Source organism: Myxocyprinus asiaticus, chromosome 7 (genome assembly GCF_019703515.2).
Source record: "Myxocyprinus asiaticus isolate MX2 ecotype Aquarium Trade chromosome 7, UBuf_Myxa_2, whole genome shotgun sequence".
In the NCBI taxonomy this organism is placed as follows: Eukaryota; Metazoa; Chordata; class Actinopteri; order Cypriniformes; family Catostomidae; genus Myxocyprinus; species Myxocyprinus asiaticus.
In genome coordinates, this window is record NC_059350.1 from 14,372,973 (window position 1) to 14,394,233 (window position 21,261).

The 21,261-nt window shown below is 41.6% G+C and overlaps 1 protein-coding gene across 1 annotated transcript in view; it reads right to left on the reverse strand.

Moving 5' to 3' along the window:
- Positions 1-2,716: 2,716 nt before the first annotated feature.
- si:dkey-28b4.8 (sarcoplasmic/endoplasmic reticulum calcium ATPase 2) overlaps positions 2,717-21,261 on the reverse strand; it is a 44,052-nt gene continuing 25,507 nt past the window's right edge. The window contains exons 22-23 of the mRNA XM_051703152.1: positions 20,750-20,867; positions 2,717-5,202 (exon numbers count right to left, since the gene is read on the reverse strand). Of these exons, the coding sequence (XP_051559112.1) occupies positions 4,906-5,202; positions 20,750-20,867 (415 nt within the window). The 3' untranslated portion in view covers positions 2,717-4,905. The remainder of the gene's footprint in view (positions 5,203-20,749; positions 20,868-21,261) is intronic.

Genomic DNA, 21,261 nt, shown 5'->3' on the forward strand with positions numbered 1-21,261 from the left:
ATATTTCATCTCTGTAGGTCCATACAATGCAAGTGAATGGTGACCAGAACTTTGAATCTCTAAAAATCACATAAAGACAGCATAAAAAGTAATCCATATGACTCCAGTGGTTTAATTAATGTCTTCAGAAGTGATATAAGTGTGGGTGAGAAACAGATCAATATTTAATTTTTTTTTTTTTTTACTATATCCACTTTCACTTTTACTTTCACATTCTTCTTTTGTTTTTTGGCAGTTCGCATTCTTCGTGCATATCGCCACCTACTTGTCGGAGGTGGTCAAAGGTGGAGACTTATATAAAAAAGGACTTAAATATTAATCTGCTTCGCACCCACACCTATCATATTGCTTCAGAAGATATCGAGTTCACCACTGGAGTCTTGGGAGTTTGCTGAGGCTCCCTGGTTAAGAACCACTGTTTTAGAGTAATATAAAGAGAACTGAAGTGAATCATTACTTGCACTAAAAAAAGGTTCAAATCACTGAGTCTGCTTTTTAAAAGAAAACTATGGTTGTGAGAGGCTGCTATGATGCAGCTTTGTTCTTGTTTTCTTGTGTTCTTTGTTTTGCTTTGACTTAGACTTCTCTGTGTCAAATTTCAATTTTGTATTCTACATCTAGTGATTGAAAGGCATAAACTGAAGGCACGCAAATAACATGCTGGTACAGGTATCTTGACGTAGGATGTGCTTATTGCACCAGGCTATGCATATATAGGAAATCTGTACACATTGCCTAATGCTGGAAAGTGACTCTTCTTTCACTCATGCTGGTGTACCTTGATTTAACAGAAAATTAACATGCTTCTACCAGTAAGCTGATTTTTTCATTAATTCAGGTGAAGAGCAATAGGACTGGTCATTGGATTAATGGGAAATGCAACACATGGCTGTTGGTAAAAATGGGAAACTATTCCTGATGAAATCATTGATTGTTTCCATGTAGAGGAAGTGACAGGCAGCAGATACTGTATAGTGAAAGAAATTCTAACGAATCAACATTAACGCTGAGGCATGTCAAATCAACGCCCCCTACACACCCACACACATCATTCACCACATGAAAATACCATACATTTGCTGACCTGTTAAGACGGCTTCAGACAGTATGTTGAAAATTGTGAAAGTTTGTGTCCAGTGCTGGATGTTTATGATGAAATGAGACAAGACCTCTTGTGTATATATAAGATGGCGCATTCAGCACAGTTGCAGAGGTGGTGGCACAGACGTAGATCTCTGACAGGGCACCAAACTCAGAACTCTGAAACACTTCCAGCAAAGACTTTGGAAACGAACACGTGACAGTACCATCACCAAGGAGAGACAAGTAAGAATAAATGAGCCTGAGTGATTAAACATACTGCAGAAATTGTGTTTGCTTTGTGAGTTTTCTATCAGTGAACAACTTTGCTTTCTACACATTTGATCCAGTTGATGGGTTTTGCTTTACAGTGCATGCTGGGATTTACACCTTGTTACTGATGCTGTGTGTGAGGTCAGGCAGCTCTGCCCCGAACAACATATCATCCTGCACCAATATAAGGATGCAGGCAGGCAAGATCATCGAAAAGCTGCAAAACGGAAAGGCACATGTACCAAGTATTGGCAAAGTCATCCCTGTCAAAAATGGCTGTGCAGAGGTGAGTAGCTTTGACAGTTTCTTTTAGCTTCAGTCTTTGTTTTTTGTTTTTCTGGTAGAATTTAGTTTATTGGAAGTTCATTGCATCTGACAAGATATTTATCTTTTCTAATCTTTTTCAGTCAAAGTGTGCAGTTTTAAAGAAACTTGTGAATTACAATAGCTGTGGGTTTAAATTTGAACATGACATCAAGAAGGACATGAAAGGCCTAATTGAAAATTTACAGGTATTGAAAAGTGTTATAGATGAATACAGTAATTGGTAAATTTAACACAAGCTCAAGTAATTAAAATGTATTTCTGTATTTGCAGCTGCTTAGATGTTCAAAAGTGGAAACATGCAATTTACCAGCTCCCTCTTGTCCCCTGAACTCTATGTGGAATAAAGAAAATAACCTTGCAACTCAGGTCATTTCTTTGTGTTACCAGACACTGCAAGATGTGTGTTCTCCTTAACTGCAAAAATAACTGAATATCTTGCCATATTTTAATATTTATTTATGTTATATTTTTTTATTTATCATTGCATCTACATGTTTTTTTAAATAATACATTTTATTTAACTAGAGATTTTTTACACTATTTTTGTGTTTTTAATAAATAATTATTTATTGAAATAATAAAAAAAATTGGATGAATAAAAGTTCATGTTCATTAATATTGATCTTTTCTTGGAAAAGTTTTGTGCTTATGATGAATGCTAATTTATTGAAATAATAAAAAAATATTGGATGAAAAAAGTTCATGTTTTACCTTTTAATATATATATTATTTTCTCTTGTAAAAAGGTTTATTAAGTGTTCATAAAAATAATTGATTGAATGCATAAATACTGGATCCAAAATGTTTTTTTTTATATTAATATTTATCCAAAAAAGGAATTAATATTTATTATATTAATATTGTTATACTATATACTTATATTCATAATTAAATACAATATATACTGTACATATTATTATATTTATATTTTTAGTATCACTTTATTATTATTATTATATTAATATTACATTAATATTTATTATTTTAAAATGTTTTGAATTTTAAAGACAAACCAAGACAAACTCACTTGTTTAATTTTAAATCAAGAGTTTATTTTCCATTTTCATGAAGCAGTTTCCATTTCCCTGTTAATGAAATGGCAATTAAATGACAATTATGGTATCAACTGAGTAAATAACAAAATACAACAAAATACAATGTCTTCTACTTTCTCAAGAAATAGTAAATAAATATAACCAAAATGTCACAAATAGAAAAGAACAGGATCTTCACTCTGTTATAATCCTCCTTGATTTCTTCCATTTTTGTGGAATGGTTTTCAATGAAAACAGCAAACTTTTTAAGGATCACCAACTGATTCTCTATCACCCATCACAGGGACATGATTAAAATTAGGTGCTTGAGGTAATTGAAAACTGAGGAACCAAACAATCATGCTGAATCGGTTGTAGCAGAACTGGAATTCGGTCTTAAACAGATTGCTTGAATAAATGGCCCCTAAAGAACGCTAACTGGTCAAACTCAAATGAACAAAATAGTCCCGTAGAAGGAGGAAAGGTGGAAAAAAGTACATCTCTTTGCCAAACAGGCATGGAAATAAAACTAAAGCAATCACATTGAAAACACGGGAATATTATTCGAACATTCCTAAAAAAAGGAATAGTAATGTTTCAAAATCCATAACAAATGAGAACCAGTAACAAAAGATGGGGAATGACACACATGGAAGTGCATGGCATGTGATTTATGTGTCACATTAGAGAGTGATAGGCTATGGAAATAGGAATTGGACTCAATGGACTCGAAAGTATATTGCTCTAATGAGTAAATTTTCCAGGCAAGACCATGTTAAAATGTTGTCTTGGTCTTTCACATCACTTGGACTGTGGGAATAAAGTATGATGCCAAAATGCAGTTAAAGTTAACAGAATAAAGATTATATTAAAAAACTAATAATGACATTAGAAAAACAAATAATGATGCTGTTTCTCACTGCAGCAATAGTTTGGGTGCAAAAAACACAATAAATACAAAACACCTAAAAAATAGGAGTATTGAATGTTGCTAAAAATGTGCATTTTATTCCAAGCTCAAATTAATCAAACCTGTAACTTAGAGCATAATACCTAAAGAAGGTATTTTGTCTGTAGAGATCAAAAAACAAACCATAAAGACTTTTTCTTTTCTTTTCTTTAGCTCTCTCTCTCTCTCTTCCTGATGTTTAACTTGCTTTCATTTAATTTTTTAACAGCATTACTCTTGAACATTTAATTAAAGAAAATGTCTGGGCCCAACATCATCATATACTGCAAAAAATCATCTTCTTAATGAGTATTTTGGTTTAAATATCCTTAAAACAAGTTTAATTTACTTGAAAAGCAATTTTGTATGATAACAAGACTATATCCTACATTAAGTTTATTAAACCACTGGTAAATTGTTGTTTTAAGCATAAGTCTCACTAAAGTTTATCAGATGTATGCTTAAAAGAAGAAAGAAAATTAACAATGGGTTAAGAAAAACATCTTAATTCATGACAACCTCTGAAAACAAGTCTTAATGTATCTTTTTTAGAGTGTTTAGATATTTTAATGGAAAACAAACCAAGGGGAAATGAGACAAAATACTGATTAACAAAACATTATTTCACCTCGTAAGGAACAAGAAACATATATAGAATGAAAGATCAATTGTGACAATGTCTATGAATAAGGGTAATGTGACAGAATGTGGTCAAAATATAATTTGTAATGAAAAATGGGTTGTTTGTTGTCTTTGATAAACAATTGCAGTGCTTTTGGGGTGTTATGTATTGCTGAAGAAGCAGCTAATTTTCTCTACACTAAAATGAATGCTCAAATTAGATTTTTAGGCTAGAATGAATAGAGATGTATGTGTATTTTCATCTTTAAAAAAACAATAATACAAACTGAATGAAGAATGCAAAAATCACAGGATGTCTGACAGTGAGACATGGGGAAGGCAGAAGTAGACGGTCATGACTCAAATCAATCCCTTTTCCCAGCATCCCTTTATCTGTGATTGTCCTGGTTCTGCTCTAGCTTTCATCCGTACCTCTCTATATTCCACGGTGTGCACCAAATTAATTCCTACATTAGATCTGTACACTGCTTTTACTGCCATCTATTCATCAGCCACTGATAGCAGCTCCAAGCAGCTTTGTAAAACTCAGCTTGCTCTCTCTCTGTCTGTCTTTCTCTCACTCACTCTCTCTGACTCAGACACACTCACACGCACTCCTTTCTAATCCCAGAAGATATTGGTAATGTCTGAGTCCAGGCTAAAGATCCAGACCAGCAATGGGGCAGAGATGAACACGAATGACCAGGACACACCTCTGAAGGCCCGAAGCAGCTTTCCAATCAGGCCCCCGGCTGTACTTCCTTGGCCATATTCTTCCTCCAGATGCAGATCGCTACCAGGCTCAATGTAGTTTCTGGCCAAGAACTTCAGGGCTTCATCCATCAGAATAACAGGCAGGGACATCTTCAAAACAGTCACCCACTGTTGCCAAGATAACGGCCTGATCTGGAATATGACCTACAGAGACAAACAGTAAAGGACACAGTTATAACTTAAACCAGGGGTTTTCAATCTCATGAAAATTATGTGACTCCGGTGACATTTGTGCAAATTACATGTGTCACGGCAGTTTCAAGGAAATATTCACTGTGTGGCACAAAAAGCAGGTTACATTTTCTCCCAAACAGATGTGGTTTTCAAGGTTAATGCTTTATTGAATTTTAACCTTAAACCTAAACCTAAACCTAAATGAGATAAGGATCTCATTGAGAAAGAGATCCTTATGGATTTAGAAACATAAGATGTTCTGCATAACTGTGTGATTGCTTTATTTATTAAACGGGAAAGGAGGACTGATTTTCACTTAAGTAAATTGGTAAGTGCTTTTTGCATTGTTATAGCAACATTAGGAGTTTTCTAAGTGTAAATTAGGCTGCTTGAGAATTCAGTGTCAGATCAAGTTTTGAAAGTAGTACTGCATTCCATTCAACACAGAAAGTCGGATTTTACAACTTCCTACTAGGAAAAGTGCAATGGAATGCATCTTGAAGTCAGAATTACAACTTGTAGGCTCGTGGAGAAATTCTCAACTCCGATTTCGCCGAGATGCAGGGGCACGATGTCACACAAACATGTCCACACTCAGGGAGATATACAAAGTAAGTGATAAACATTCACTTTATTAAGTAATATCGATAAATGAGTTCGTTTCCACATTACATGATATTAAAGCTTGTTTAACAAACGCCTGCAGAAACAGGTGTATAAAACATTATAATCTCTTTTGATAACACCTGAAGCACAAATGCTAGCGCTGCAGCATTGTTTATTAGTTGGGTTGCTAGGAGACATCTCTAATGAGAGTCAAACCCCTGCTAAGCTAACGGAAGCGTTGCAGTTCTGAATATCAGGGAATGGAATGCAGGCTGGAGAAGTAGGAATATCCCACATTCAACCTGAATGGAACGCAGCATAACCGTGTACAGATTGTCTGCGCATTTATTCATTACAAACGATGCATGCCCGGTCATAATAAACACGGTAGTGGATTTACTGTACAGAGAATGGAGACTTCACCCGCAAGTGGTGAGCCCGGTGTGGGAGAGAGACAAGCAAGCTGCCATATCTCTTTGCATAGCCTGAAAACACTCACTCGCTGTCATCTGAACCAGTGTCAAAAACAAAATCATGCGAGAGAGACTAAGCGTGTCTGCTATAAAAACTGAACGGCAGCCAGAGAAAATAATAGATTTGAAATTTTAAACTTCAGCAAATTAAACTTCAGCATTCAATTTGCTTTATGTGTAGTGTCTATTAATGCATTGGCAAAGTACACTTAAGTTTATCTTGCCGATGAAGCTTGATATAAATTGAATCTGCCCATTTGATCCTATTGTTAAAAAAGTCCACTGGAAAATGATAGAAGATTTTGCCCAACTCTTAAATACAGTATGTCCACTAACTGCATGCAATGTAAACATATACTTTAATATTGAAGTTAAATATAAGCTATTTATACATTATTTAAGACAAAGTATAAATATATTTATGATTATATTTTAATGTTTGTTTTAATGTAACTAGTGTTGGGTTCGAGTCCACCTTAGTGGAGTCTGAGTCAAGTCCGAGTCGAGTCCGAGTCCAAAAGGGGCCGAGTCAGACTCAAGACCGAATCCATAACAGGCCAAGTCCGAGTCGAGTCTGAATTAATCTGTTCATGAATCTGAATTAAAATTGTAACCGTAAACTCAACATCAATATTTTAAGCTTATTTTAAACTTCACAACTATGAAAAATAGTTTGTCAACATAAATGTAACAAAAACACCTCTGTTGCCTTTCATATATATATATTTTATGATTAGTATCCTGCTGAACAGACTTCAAAGTGGTTTAAGAATGAAAGCATATGCTTTAGGTGTATGAAGACAAAACTGTCCTTCAACACAATTCTTATTGCGTTCTGTTGACATTTCAATTATATGTTGCTTTTTTCCCCTCCACTCAAACATAGACTAAAGAAAGTGAAAGCTGCGTTAGTCATTACGACCAAGGCTATGTTTCGAATTTTAATTTAGTTTTTATTTCTACTTCATTTTCAATTTGTCAATTCAATTTAATCTAGTTTTATATAAAATGATCCCTATCTAAATAACTAATAGTCTATACTGAGATTTCTTTCTAAATATTTTTTTCTCTATCTGCTGACTGATTTGGGAAAATACAGTACATACAAATGAGTCAACACAGTAGTAATTAGCACTCGCTGAGAAGTTACGCCTCACAATTTGACTGCAAATGCTACATTCAAAAACACTGGAAAAGCCCACTGATAATATTAGGGCCATGTCTTCACGGACATGATTTTCTAGTTAATTTGCGGGAAACTGCACAATGCAGGGCAGTTCTGCGTGCTGCTTGTGTACCTAAATCCCTGATGCGTCCATGTGCTTCTCGCACCAGCTGCCGCGAAGACATTTTTATATATATATATATATATATATATATATATATATATATATATATATATATATTCTTTTTACTTTCTGAATGCACAGTATTTATTTTGCCATTCTTTTTTGTTATTACATTTTTTTATTGATTCAATTCAAATTAAATAAACATAACAGAAAATACGGAATCAAATTATATAAATCCTGAAATGAGGGTGCTCCAGCAGACTTCCATCCCCTAAGAATGATCTGTCTGCCGATCATAACTCCGGCTAGAACCCAACTTTGTATATATCTATCCCCTATATTAATGACCACCCCATCGCCTAAGATACAGACTCTGGGGCAAAATTAAAATTGAGTGTCCAGATACGTCACACATAAAACTCTGAACCCTCACCCAAAATTCTTGGATCTTAACACACCAACAAAATGTATTGTGTCCCCATCTTCTGATTGGCATCGCCAGCAGGTGGGTGTGTCTTTAAGACCAAGCCTATACAATATAGAGGGGGTCCAACAGAATCTATGTAAAATCTTAAATTGCATTTTTTGTGCATCTCTAGATGTAGACTTGATGTTTTTTAGAATCCTAGCCCACACTCCCTCCAATACCAAGTTCCCTATCTGTCACTCACTCGACGTTGTGTCGATGTAGTGACACTAGGGGTCATGCTTGGGAGCCCGAGACACCTCTGGTCTTTGATAAAAGGCCAATGAAAATTGGAGAGTGGTATTTGCATGCCACTCCCCCGGACATACGGGTATAAAAGGAGCTGGTATGCAACCACTCATTCAGATTTTTTCTTCAGAGCCGAACGGTCATGCTCACTGAGCTGAATTCCCATGACTGTTCATTCACCTCTGCTGGATCTGATGGCACATTTCAGCGGCTTCTCCCCCCTCTGCACTGGTGCAATGCAGAGAATGCCCCTGGGCACTTCGGCAGAAATAAAAGAGTATATTTCTCGAAAAGAGTATATTTCTCTAAAAGAGCAGCACACACGGAATGTCTTTTTAAAGATGCATCTTTCCAAAGATGCTTTTCCGTTTGTGTGTTATTCCTGGTTGCACTCGTTATCTCTCGCCTTCTGACGGTCACGATCATGTCTTTCATGTCTGGGCACTGCTCACGCGGAGACAGCGTTCGTGGATGGTCATGTTCTCATTGCGAGGACATGTCCATGGCAACGATGCAGTCGCGGCTCGCCTTCGTAAGAAAGCAAGCCACCACAGAGGCTCCCCGCCTCAGTCCTTTTACCCACGGGTATGAGGCCAGCGTGGCTAGCACTGGGGGTGATTTGGGGACCCCAATGGGACCGCCTCCACCGGGTATCCCCCCACGGACCTCCCATTCCCCAGCACACTCGTCTGCCCCGATCGGGCTTCCGGATGAGTCCGCCAGCTCATCTCACGGTGAGTTTGACCTCTTATTCGGAGCCTGCGAAAGTGATGAGCTCTCGAGCGCAGCATCGGAGAGCGGGCTCGTCCAATCGGAAGCCTCAGCTGGGCTCCTCCCTTCGGGGATGATTGCCCAGTCACAGCTGATGCAGAGATGATGACATGCTTTCCCGGGCAGCCGCGAGCGTTGGCTAGAGTGGAACCCTCTGCTCTACCCTGAACCCTCGCGGCTCGATGATTGGTTCCTGGGCTTGCAGCGCCGCTCAAAGCCACGCCCCGCCCCTGTTCCTTTCTTCCTGGAAATGCATGAAGAGCTGACAAGTTCGTGGGAGGCACTTTTTACTGCCCGATCCCAATCTTTTCAGCTTCCCCACCCTCACTACCCTTGATGGTGGGGCAGCCAAGGGCTATTCGGCAATCCCCTGGTGGATAAAGGCGCTCGTGGTGCACCTATGCCCGCAGAGCGCCGCCACTTGGCGTGGGTGCCCAAAGCCCCCGTCCAAGGCCTGTAGGTTTACGTCGTCTCTGATGGCAAAGGCCTATGGGGCCGCTGGACAAGCCGCCTCCGCCCTGCACGCCATGGCTCTCCTGCAAGTCCGCCAAGGCGCTAAAGGAACTGCACGAGGGTAGTTCCGCCCCGGGATTGATGCAGGAACTGCGCTCGGCGACCAACCTCGCTCTCTGAGCGACGAAGGTCACGGTGCGGTCTCTCGGGCGGACGATGTCCACATTCGTGGTCCAGGAGCGCCACCTTTGGCTCAATCTGGTCGAGATGGGTGAGGCCGACAGGACATGATTCCTTGCTACCCCCATCTCCCAGGCAAGCCTATTTGGCGACACCTTCAAGGACTTTGCCCAGCAGTTCTCGACGGTGGAGCAGTAGATGGATGCTAGCTGGCATATCCTGCCCCAACGCGGCTCAGGATCCCGCACCCTGTCTACTTTGCCAAAGGCGTCCCCCTGCGGTGACTGCACCGGCTCCGCAGCAGCCCACTAGTTCAGACAGACAACATGGCAACGGTAGCATATGTGAATCGCCAAGGCGGTCTGCGCTCTCGTTGTATGTCACAACCGGGAAAAGAGTCTCCTCCTCTGGAGTCGCCAGCACTTCAAATCGCTGCGAGCCATTCACATCCCGGGCAACCTCAACACTACAGCGGACACGCTGTCACGACAGGTTACCCTCAGGGGAGAGTGGAGACTCCACCCTCAGGTGGTCCAGCTGATTTGGAGTCGATTCAGACAGGCACAGGTGCACCTGTTCGCCTCCCAAGAATCCTCCCCACTGCCCGCTCTGGTATGCCCTGACCGAGGCCCCCCTCGGCATAAACGCGCTGGCACAAAGCTGGCCACCTGGCATGCGCAAATATGCATTTTCCCCCAGTGAGCCTACTTGCACAGACCCTGTGCAAGGTCAGGGAGGACGAGGAGCAGGTCGTCCTGGTAGCACCCTACTGGCCCGTCCAGGCGTGGTTCTCGGACCTCACGCTCCTCGCGACAACACCCCCCCCCCCGGCGAATTCCCCTGAGGAAGGATCTTCTTTCTCAGGGATGGGGCACCATCTGGCACCCGCAACCAGACCTCTGGAATCTCCATGTCTGGCCCCTGGATGGGACGTGGAAGACCTAAGCGGTGGTAGACACGATCACTCAGGCTAGGGCCCCCTGCACCTGTATGCCTTTAAGTGGCGTCTGTTTGCTAAGTGGTGTTCTTCCCATCGGGAAGACCCCAGAGATGCGTAGTCGGATCAGTGCTTTCCTTCCTGCAGGAGAGGTTGGAAGGGAGGCTGTCCCCTTCCACCTTGAAGGTGTACGTTGCTGCCATAGCAGCACACCATGATGCAGTCGACAGTAAGTCCTTAGGGAAGCACGACCTGATCATCAGGTTCCTAAGAGGCGCCAGGAGGCTGAATCCCTCCAGACCGCGCCTCGTTCCCTCATCGGACCTCTCCGTAGTTCTTCAGGGTCTACAGAGAGCCCCCTTTGAGCCTTTGCAGTCAGCCATGCTTAAGGCACTCTCCTTGAAGACTGCCCTCCTGACTGCGCTCACTTCCATCAAGAGGGTAGGTGACCTGCAAGCGTTCTCTGTCTCTGGTGAACCTGCAAGCGCTGCCCCAGGAGGAGGCAGACCCAGCCCTGTCGTCGCTGTGTCCGGTGCACGCTTTATGCATCTATTTGGATCGCACGCAGAGCTTTAGAATCTCTGAGCAGCTCTTTGTCTGCGTTGGTGCACAGCGGAAAGGAAGCACTGTCTCCAAGCAGAGGATCGCCCACTGGCTCATTGATGCCATATCTATGGCATTTGTCGCTCAGGACATGCCGCCCCCGGTAGGGCTACGAGCCCATTCTACCAGGGGTGAAGCGGCTCCTTGGGCCCTGGCCAGGGGTGCCTCTCTAACAGACATTTGCAGAGCAGCGGGCTGGGCAACACCCAACACCTATGCAAGGTTCTACAACCTCCAGGTGGAACCGGTTTCGTCCCAGGTAGTGGCACGCAACACAAGCGGATAAGCCTGGGATGGTCGGCCGGGTGTATCGCTTGCACATAGCACCTTCCACCTCCTTTTGAGCTGAAGACGTGCGCCATTAATTCCCAGTAGTGTTCACAAGTTTGTTCCCTGGTTGACTTCCTCCGAGCCCTGTGGCAGTCGAGTTTTCGGAGAGATTCGCTGCCGGCCCAGTACACGCGCTAACTAAGAGCCCTGTTCTGGGGTAGGTGCTCCGCATGTGGCGGTTCCCTGTAAGGCTAACCCCATGCGATTATATATCTTTCGCTAATTCATTTCCCTGTTGGCAAACTGCGTCTTTCTTGGGCAGAGCCCCTCTGCCGCAGTCTCCATGTTTGTAGTAACTCCTCCCCTATTGGCAGGATCTACCTTGAAGACTCTCCACATGGTTGGAAAGACCATGTGATGTATTTTTCCACTTAAATATCCCCCCCTCTTTTTGGGCGAGGTGTGGTCTCCGCTGTGTCTTCCCCTTGGGAGGGACACCCTCGACTAGACCTGGCTGCCCAGTTGGATAATCCCCCTTCTTTTTTAGGGAGTTGAAAAAAAGAAGGGGAAAAGAGGCCACGACTGCGTTAAGCCTGTCTCTATCTTTTGGGTAGTCCACTTGTCCCCAAAAAGGGCCGTTCGAAACTCATAACTATGTTGGGGGAGGTTACGTGTCGACCTGGTGTGCTGGCTATGAGGCACACAGTAGTCTGCCCACCACACATACCAGTTCACGTAACACAGTTCAGCCAATTGTAGTGTTTCATATAGGGACCCCTAGTGTCACTACATCAACACAACGTCAAGTGAGTGACAGATAGGGAACGTCATGGTTACTTGTGTAACCTCCGTTCCCTGATGGAGGGAACGAGACGTTGTGTCCCTCCTGCCACAACGCTGAACTACCCGCTGAAATGGCCGGACCTTATATCGGCTCCTCAGCATAAAACCTGGATGAGTGGTTGCATACCAGCTCCTTTTATACCCATATGTCCGGGGGAGTGGCATGCAAATACCACTCGCCAATATTCATTGGCTTTTATCAAAGACCAGAGGTGTCTCGGGCTCCCAAGAGTGACCCCTAGTGTCACTACATCGACACAACGTCTCATTCCCTCCATCAGGGAATGGAGGTTACACAAGTAACCATGACGTTTAAATCCTTCTCCTATAATCCTGAGAGAAGTTGAAGCTCCGTCCCCCAGACCCTGAATTAGCAGGGAGTAATACACTGATTCCTCATGACCTTTTCCAAAAGCAGTAATCACCTCTCACAGAGTATCTGCCGCTTTAGGTGGGGGGGGGGTGTATGCTGCTCCCAAAAATAGTACAGAGCAGGTGGCACAGCTGTAAATACCTAAAGAACTGAGATCTGGGAATCCCAAAATGTTGAACCATATTTTCAAAGGATCTCAACAATCCACTCTCATATAGGTCACCGAGCGTATTAACCTCCCTCACAATCCACTCTGACCAGCAGAAAGGGGACTTATTAATACATAATTTTGGGTTCAGCCATATGCTCCAGGCAACATTTAAATAAATGTCCGAATTAAACACTCTGGACACTTTTGTCCATACCTAGTGCAAATGTGAGATAACGGGTTGTAACTTAACTTCTCTGGTTAGTTTAATAGAAAGGCTTTGCAATGGCGAAATAGCGGCAAGAACTTCCTGTTCAACAAAATCAGGGAGGGGCTCTCTCAGGTGGAAGTGACCAATGAGCCGAATGTCTGAGACTGAATGCATAATAATAAAAAAAAATCTTGGGTAGGCCTAGCCCACCTTTGTCAATTGGCCTATGTCACTTGAAATGTAATATGGGATGTTTACCATTCCAAATGAAGGACTTCGCTATACTATCAAATTGCTTGAAATAAGAGAGGGGGACATCTACAGGGAGAGATTGCAGCAGGTAGTTGAATTTTGGAATACAATTCATTTTAATAAGATTAACCTTCCCAATCATAGATAAATGTAATGAAGCCCACCTGCCCACATCGCTCGAAAACCATATTATTAAGGGGTCAAAATTAACTCCAACTAAATCACACAAATTTGCTGGGAATAAAATGCCCAAATACTTAATGCCCTGTTTGGGCCACTGGAAAGCGCCCGGCTAAAAAGCTGTTACTAGGCAGTATGCTCTCAGAGCCAAAGCTTCAGATTTAGACCAATTGACTCTGTATCCTGAGAATTTAGAAAAGGAATTCATAATTCTGTGGAGGCAAAGCATAGATCTAGTAGGATCGGGAACGAATAATAAAATATCATCTGTGTAAAGCAAAAGCTTATGCGCCATACCTCCCACCACCACTCCTGGAAAATCATCTTCCTTTCTTATCGTGGCTGCTAATGGCTCCAGGGCGAGACAGAACAATAATGGGGAAAGAGGGCAACCCTGCCGGGTGCCCCTATCCAGAGTAAAATAATCTGAAATTAATCCATTTGTTTGTACCGCCGCTACCGGGTGTCTATAAAGTAACTTAATCCATCCAATAAAAGTATTCCCGAACCCATATATTTCCAAAATCTTAAAAAGATAATCCCATTCTACCATATCAAACGCCTTTTCGGCGTCAAGTGAGATGGCAACCACCGGAGTCTGATCATTCATCACTGACCAAATGATATTGTCTGATGATGAAACACCTAATGTTATCAGAAGAGCTACGGCCCCGAATAAACCCCACCTGATCTATATGTATAAGAGATGTCATAACTTTACTTAATCGGATAGCCAACATTTTTTACAATATTTTAACGTCTAGCTGGATCAGGGAAATTGGACGGTAACTCTTACACTCATTTGGATCTTTGTCCTTTTTAAGAATCAGACTGATCCAGGCTTGTGTCATGGTTGGCGGAAGCTTTCCATTCTTTAATGATTCTGTATAAACTTCTAGCAAAAGTGGAGCCTGTGGGCAAGGCCTTAATTACCTTGCCTAGTTTCTCCAAGGTTATCTTAGAATCAAGAGAATTTTTTTGCTCAGTCATTAGTTTAGGAAGTTCTAATGGTTTCACAAAGTTTATAATATCTTCATCAGTAGACGAAGATATGGAACTATAGAGATCAAGATAGAATTCTTTAAAATCATTATTAATATCAATGGCCAAGGTAAATATTTCACCACCAGCAGATTTCACTGAGGGAATGGTAGAAAAAGACTCTCTCTGCTTTATATATCTAGCCAAAACCTTCCCTGCTTTGTCCCCCGACTCAAAGTATGACTGTCTTCCCTGAATAGCCAAAACTCCACCTTCCGCGACAAAATAATATTATATCTGTAATCCAATCGGGTCCATTCTCTGAGGCCATTAGACGACATTCTGCACTTCAGCTCTGCCTTGGCATTTTTAATATTCCCTTCCAATTCCACAAGTTCTTGTGCTTTGGATGTTTTGGTGAATGAGGCATACTGTATGATCCGGCCCCTAATAACCACCTTAAGTGCCTCCCAAGCCATGCCCAGAGTATTCTGAGGACGATTTGGTCTCCATATAGACATTGATTTCAGCCTTTAGCATTTGTTGGAATTCAGGCTTTTGCAAAAGGTATACATTAAAATGCCAACTATATGAATTCTTTTTCTCCGTATGTGGCAACACCTCTAAACACACCAGGGCATGATCTGAGACTAAAATGTTTCCAATTGAGCAGTCAACAACAGATTAAATAAGGGACTTAGATATATTAAAAAAATATATATTCTAGAGTAAATCTTATGGACTGAAGAAAAAAAATGTATAGTCCCTACCAGATGGGTTCAAAAGTCTCCAAATATCTGTAAGACCAAGATTTTTACACATCCTGTGAAGCGTCACTGTTGCTCTAGGGGACTTGCACACTTTTGCTTCACTATGATCAAGGACTGAGTCCATCAAAAGATTAAAGTCTCCTCCCAGTAATATATCATGAGGGGTGGCAGCAGCTTGCAACATCCCTTCAAGATCTATAAAAAAGTCCTGATCATCAACATTAGGTGCATAAATATTCGCGAAAATGAATAAACAAATAAATATTTGCCAAAATTATGAAAACGAGAGGTGGTGGAACATGCTTTTAAATCAATGAAAGTTGGTGTACAGATGTAACAACGTTAAAGAGGATGTGCTGTCCTAATTTGGAAGCGCTCTTTATTAACTGTAAGCCTTTCTACTCGCCGCGGGAGCTTTCCTCGTTTATTCTGGCGAGTGTGTATATCGTGCCAAACGCGTGTGTGAACACAGCGCTGCAACAGCTGGCTGATCAAATCACAGACATGGAACAACAATACCCAGACTCAGTTATTATTATTCTTGGGGATTTTAACAAAGCAAATATCACATGTGAACTAACCAAATACAAACAGCACATTACATGCCCCACCAGTGACAGGAACATACTGGATCATTGCTACACAACAATAAAGGATGCATATCGCTCTGTCCCTAGAGCAGCTTTGGGACTCTCTGATCACTGTCTGGTTCATCTTCTTCCAACCTACAGGCAGAAATTAAAATCAACCAAGCCAGTAGTAAGGACTGTAAATAGATGGACTAATGAAGCAGAGCGGGAACTACAAGCCTGCTTCGATTGCACGGATTGGAGTGTTTTTGAGGCTGCAGCCATGGACCTGGATGAGCTCACAGATACTGTTACATCATATATCAGTTTCTGTGAGGATATGTGTAATCCTACTAGGACTTATTTAAAGTTCAACAACGACAAACTGTGGTTTACAGCAGAGCTCAGGCAGCTTCGTCAGGCCAAAGAGGATGCTTACAGGGGTGGGGATATAGTCTTGTACAATCAGGCCAGGAACATACTGAACAAGGAAATCAGAGAGGCTAAAAGCAGATACTCTGAGAAGCTGAAAAACAAGTTTTCAGCTGACGACCCTGCATCAGTGTGGAGTGGCATGAAACAACTCACAAATTACAGGACTCCTACCCCCAAACCTTGTGGTGGACCAACAACTGGCTGACAAACTGAATGTGTTCTACTGCAGATTTGAAAGGCCCAATCTCACACCCCACACCCACTCTGATCTTCACTTCACACAAAACACCAACACCTCCTGCAACCCCCCTCCCCACCTCCTGCTATTCAACCTGCACTTAAGATCTGTGAAGATGATGTGAGCCGTGACTTTCGGAAACAAAAGACGAGGAAAGCTTCAGGACCAGATGGTGTCTCACCAGCGTGTCTTCGATCCTGTGCTAACCAGCTGGCCCCCATCTTCACACATTTCTTCAATAGATCACTGGAGCAGTGTGAAGTCCCATGCTGCTTCAAATGCTCAATCATTATTCCTGTCCCAAAGAAACCAAAAATCACAGGACATAATGACTACAGACCTGTCGCCCTGACGTCTGTGGTCATGAAATCATTTGCGAGACTGGTGTTGGCCCACCTGAAGAACATCACTGGACCATTTCTAGATCCCCTTCAATTTGCTTATCGAGCAAACAGGTCTGTGGATGATGCAGTCAACACGGGATTGCATCATATCCTGCAACATCTGGACAGACCAGGGACATATGCAAGGATCCTTTTTTTGGACTTCAGTTTGGCTTTCAACACCATCATCCCAGCTATACTCCAGAATAAATTACACCAACTCTGTTCCCATGTCTATCTGTCAGTGGATTACCAGTTTTCTGATGGACAGGCAGCAGCTTGTGAGACAGGTGAAACTTACTTCCAGCACCTGTACAATCAGCACTGGTGCCCCCCAGGTATGTGTGCTCTCCCCACTACTCTTCTCCCTCTACACCAATGACTGCATCACCAAGGACCCCTCTGTCAAGCTCCTGAAGTTTGTAGACGACACCACTGTCGTCGGCCTCATCCGAGATGACGATGAGTCTGCATACAAAAGGGAGGTTGAACAGCTGGCTGTCTGGTGCAGTCAAAACAACCTTGAGCTGAACACGCTCGAAATGGTGGAGATGATTGTGGACTTTAGGAGGAACACCCCAACACTGACCCCCCTCACCATTCTAAACAGCACTGTGGCAGCAGTGGAGTCATTCAGGTTCCTGGGCACTACCATCTCACAGGACCTGAAGTGGGAGACACATATTGACTCCATTGTGAAAAAGGCCCAGCAGAGGTTGTACTTCCTTCACCAGCTGAGGAAGTTCAACCTGCCACAGGTGCTGCTGATACAGTTCTACTCAGCGGTCATTGAGTCTGTCCTCTGCACTTCAATAACTGTCTGGTTTGGTTCAGCTATGAAATCAGACATCAAAAGACTACAAAGGACAGTTCGGACTGCTGAGAGGATTATTGGTTGCCCCCTGCCCCCACTTCAAGAACTATACACTTCCAGAATGAGGAAAAAGGCTGGAAAAATCACTCTGGACCCCACTCACCCTGCCCAATACCTTTTTGAACTGTTGCCTTCTGGCCGAGCTCTGAGCACCAGAACCGTCAGGCACAGGAACAGGCTATCCATCTCATGAACAGTTAAATTGCCCCATTGAACAATAACTATGTGCAATACACAGTTTAGACTTTTTTATATTTATCCAACACATCCAACCTCTTCTGCCATTCTGCCATGCACTGTACATAACAGATTTGTATTTGCACTGTACAGAACAGATAACAGATTTGTATTAGACTGCACTACGGATGTGTATGTATCTATGTCTATCTTTTATTTTTTTTATTATTATCTATGTCTTGCTGCTGTTTTTGTATTGTTGTACACTGTATGTATAAGCATACTTGACAATAAAGCTGATTCTGAAAAACAGGATTATAAAGACCACATTCCAACATTAGTGCAACAGTCAAACCCCGAACATTCCCCAGAACCAAACAAACAGAAAAAAAAGTGTGCATTAACCCTACGCACAAAAGCGTCAACTGGCGTCCATCCCTCCAAACTCAAACAGTCTATGCACGCCTATGAGAACCTCCACGACAACTTTGCATCGGATTGCTCAAGTCCAGTGATTCTATACAAATTTTATGAGACAGAATTACACAGCAAAAGATAATCTATAAAACAAACTCGAGCCAATAGGCAGAATAAACACAAAGAGCATGTAGCTTCATCCATAAAACTGTCCTAAAGGTGTATTATTCCACAAAATAAACTCCAGCCGCTAGGCGGAGCCATCACAAAGGGAATGTGCAGATTCTTCAGACAGTCAAACGAATGTTCAGTGAGCCGGTCAATTCGGCTGCAACATGAGTACAAGCAAATGACTTACTCACTCCAATGACTTTGCAAGAAATACTCCACAAAATAAACTCCAGCTGATAGGTGGCACCAGCACCAAAAAACGTGCAGGTTCCTCAAACTGTCAAGTGGATGTTCAGTGAGCTGGCCCACCGGCTGCAACGTGAGCACCACAACACGACCCGCTCACTCCATTGACTTTATGAAGGACATCGCTTGCTGTGGGCATATGAATGTTTTACAGCCATCCTTAGCATCTATTCTCAATTTGGCCGGGAAACTCAGTGCAAAAGCGACCTTCCGTTGTCTTTTCTTGCATTCCTTGAATCGATCACAATTATCTCTGGTCGAGTTCGCAAAGTCTGGGAACAAGAAAATGCTGTGGTTCTTCCAAGAAAGCCTTCCTTTACTCCTCGCACCACATAACACATGATCTCTATCAGATGATCTCAGAAATTTGGTAGGACGTGACTCAAAATAATAATAATTGATATTTTCTTGAGCGGCAGCCTCGTTGGCCTGCAATCAGTCTGAAATCTTTAAATACCAACCAAAGAAAATTTAACTGAGCTCTTCTTTAACTGCAAAAACATGGAGAATTTTGAGTCATACATTTAACAGAATTGTCCTTCAAAAGTGTCAGAGATGTAGGCTAAAAAAGAAATGCATAAGTACCTGGTGGTTTACAATAAAAATTAAATTAAATAAAAATGTAAAATAAAAACATCATAACCAACTAAATTCATCTTGTAACATGAAGTTTAGCTTCATACACAAACTCTGTCATTGAATAATACATTTATTTTATAGTCTATAATTAAATTATAAACAAAACTTAAAATACACTGCCCAAATATCCTACTATTTTATTGTGCATAGTTGAATGTTGTTAATGGTGGACAAATGCTGTAAAAGAATGTATTTTAAGCAGCTCATCAATGCTTTGAAAATAGTCTGCTGTTTATCAGTTTAGAGTTGCTGTCTGCTTCAGCAATAATGCTTTTTTCCCCCGACTATTTAAAAAGTTACACAGTCAATTCATCAAGCTAATATGGACCAGTTCAAGTTGACAACACTGCGTGGACCACAAGAGACTACAGAAGCCTACATGTGTAGATACATTATGTCTAAAAAGACTTAATATCCAATATTTATACTATTATTATGTATTTTTATTTCGATATGCTGTTCTTGATTTGAAGTTTTTAACCACGATGAAACCGCAATGCGAGCACCGTCTTGGCTGCACAAATGCCACACGCAATTTGACCAGTTGTCAGGTCCTGTGTCATGTGAAACTGCCTTGTTTTGTTTATATTACATTAGATACATACCAGTCACCTCAGTAGTCGATGTTATACAGTAGTCTCTGTAGTAACATTCAAGCGTATTGGTTGACTGATGAGTGTGCCTGTGCACACGCATATGTATGTGTGCGTGTGTTTGCTTAAACACAGTGAAGCAACTCTGGCTACGTCTATGACTTCAGGGGCTAATACAGCTGCATGCAGACAGAGATGTGTTCATTAATTTCTGTTTTGTTATTTATTTTTATTTTTTTTCATTGCATCACAAATGTCATGAGTCAGAGTACAAACTCGAGTACCCAAACTCTAAATGTAACATTTACCAGGATCAGTCACGATAGCAAATGTATGATACAAAATTTTAAGACAGACATAATTACAGGCTTAGCGCACCTTCTTAAAGATGATGTGATTTCCTAAGTATTTGTCAAATAAGTCAAACATTTTCCACAAAATCCAGTGGGGTTTCCTTTATGAAGTTATGATTTACCCTATCACTCTCACTCATATCCTTTGATTTTTGAGAAGCAATTCATCATTACTGAATCAAGCATTGTTTCCGTAATCAATGAGGCAATCACATTCACGTGGAAGACGGACAGACAAGCATACACAAGTCCAACCTCATCTTAAAGTCAAACTCAATCATTCCTTTTTGATTTCACTCAGTCGTTCCTTTGGAATTCTTCTGCATTGTGTAGTCATTGCTCCGGTGCAAACATTCATACTTACAGGAAGAGGATCCACATATAAGATGAGGAAGTGTAGGGCCATGGAGAGACAGATGGCTCCCACCAGCCAAGGGTTTGACCACGGTGGCATCTTGAGTAGAGACTGATTTTCTGACAAACTGAAACACACACCCAAACACACACAGGCATTTAGTTCAATAAATTACTCAAATGCATTCAAGACTAAATATGACAAATAATCACAAACAGCATTGTAGAACAGCATTCTTCCACATAAGAAATATTGCTGAATTACGACACATGCTCTCTGTTGCTGATGCCGAAAAACCAATTAATGCGTTCATGACCTCAAGACTAGATTATTATAATGCATTACTGGGAGGATGTCCAGCAAGATCAATAAATAAACTTCAAATGGTTAAAAATGCAGCAGCCAGAGTGCTAGAACCAAGAAATATGATCATATTAGCCCCATTTTATCGTTGTTACATTGGCTACCTGTTAAATTTCGTATTAATTAAAACATTCTGTTAACTATGTACAAAGCTTCGA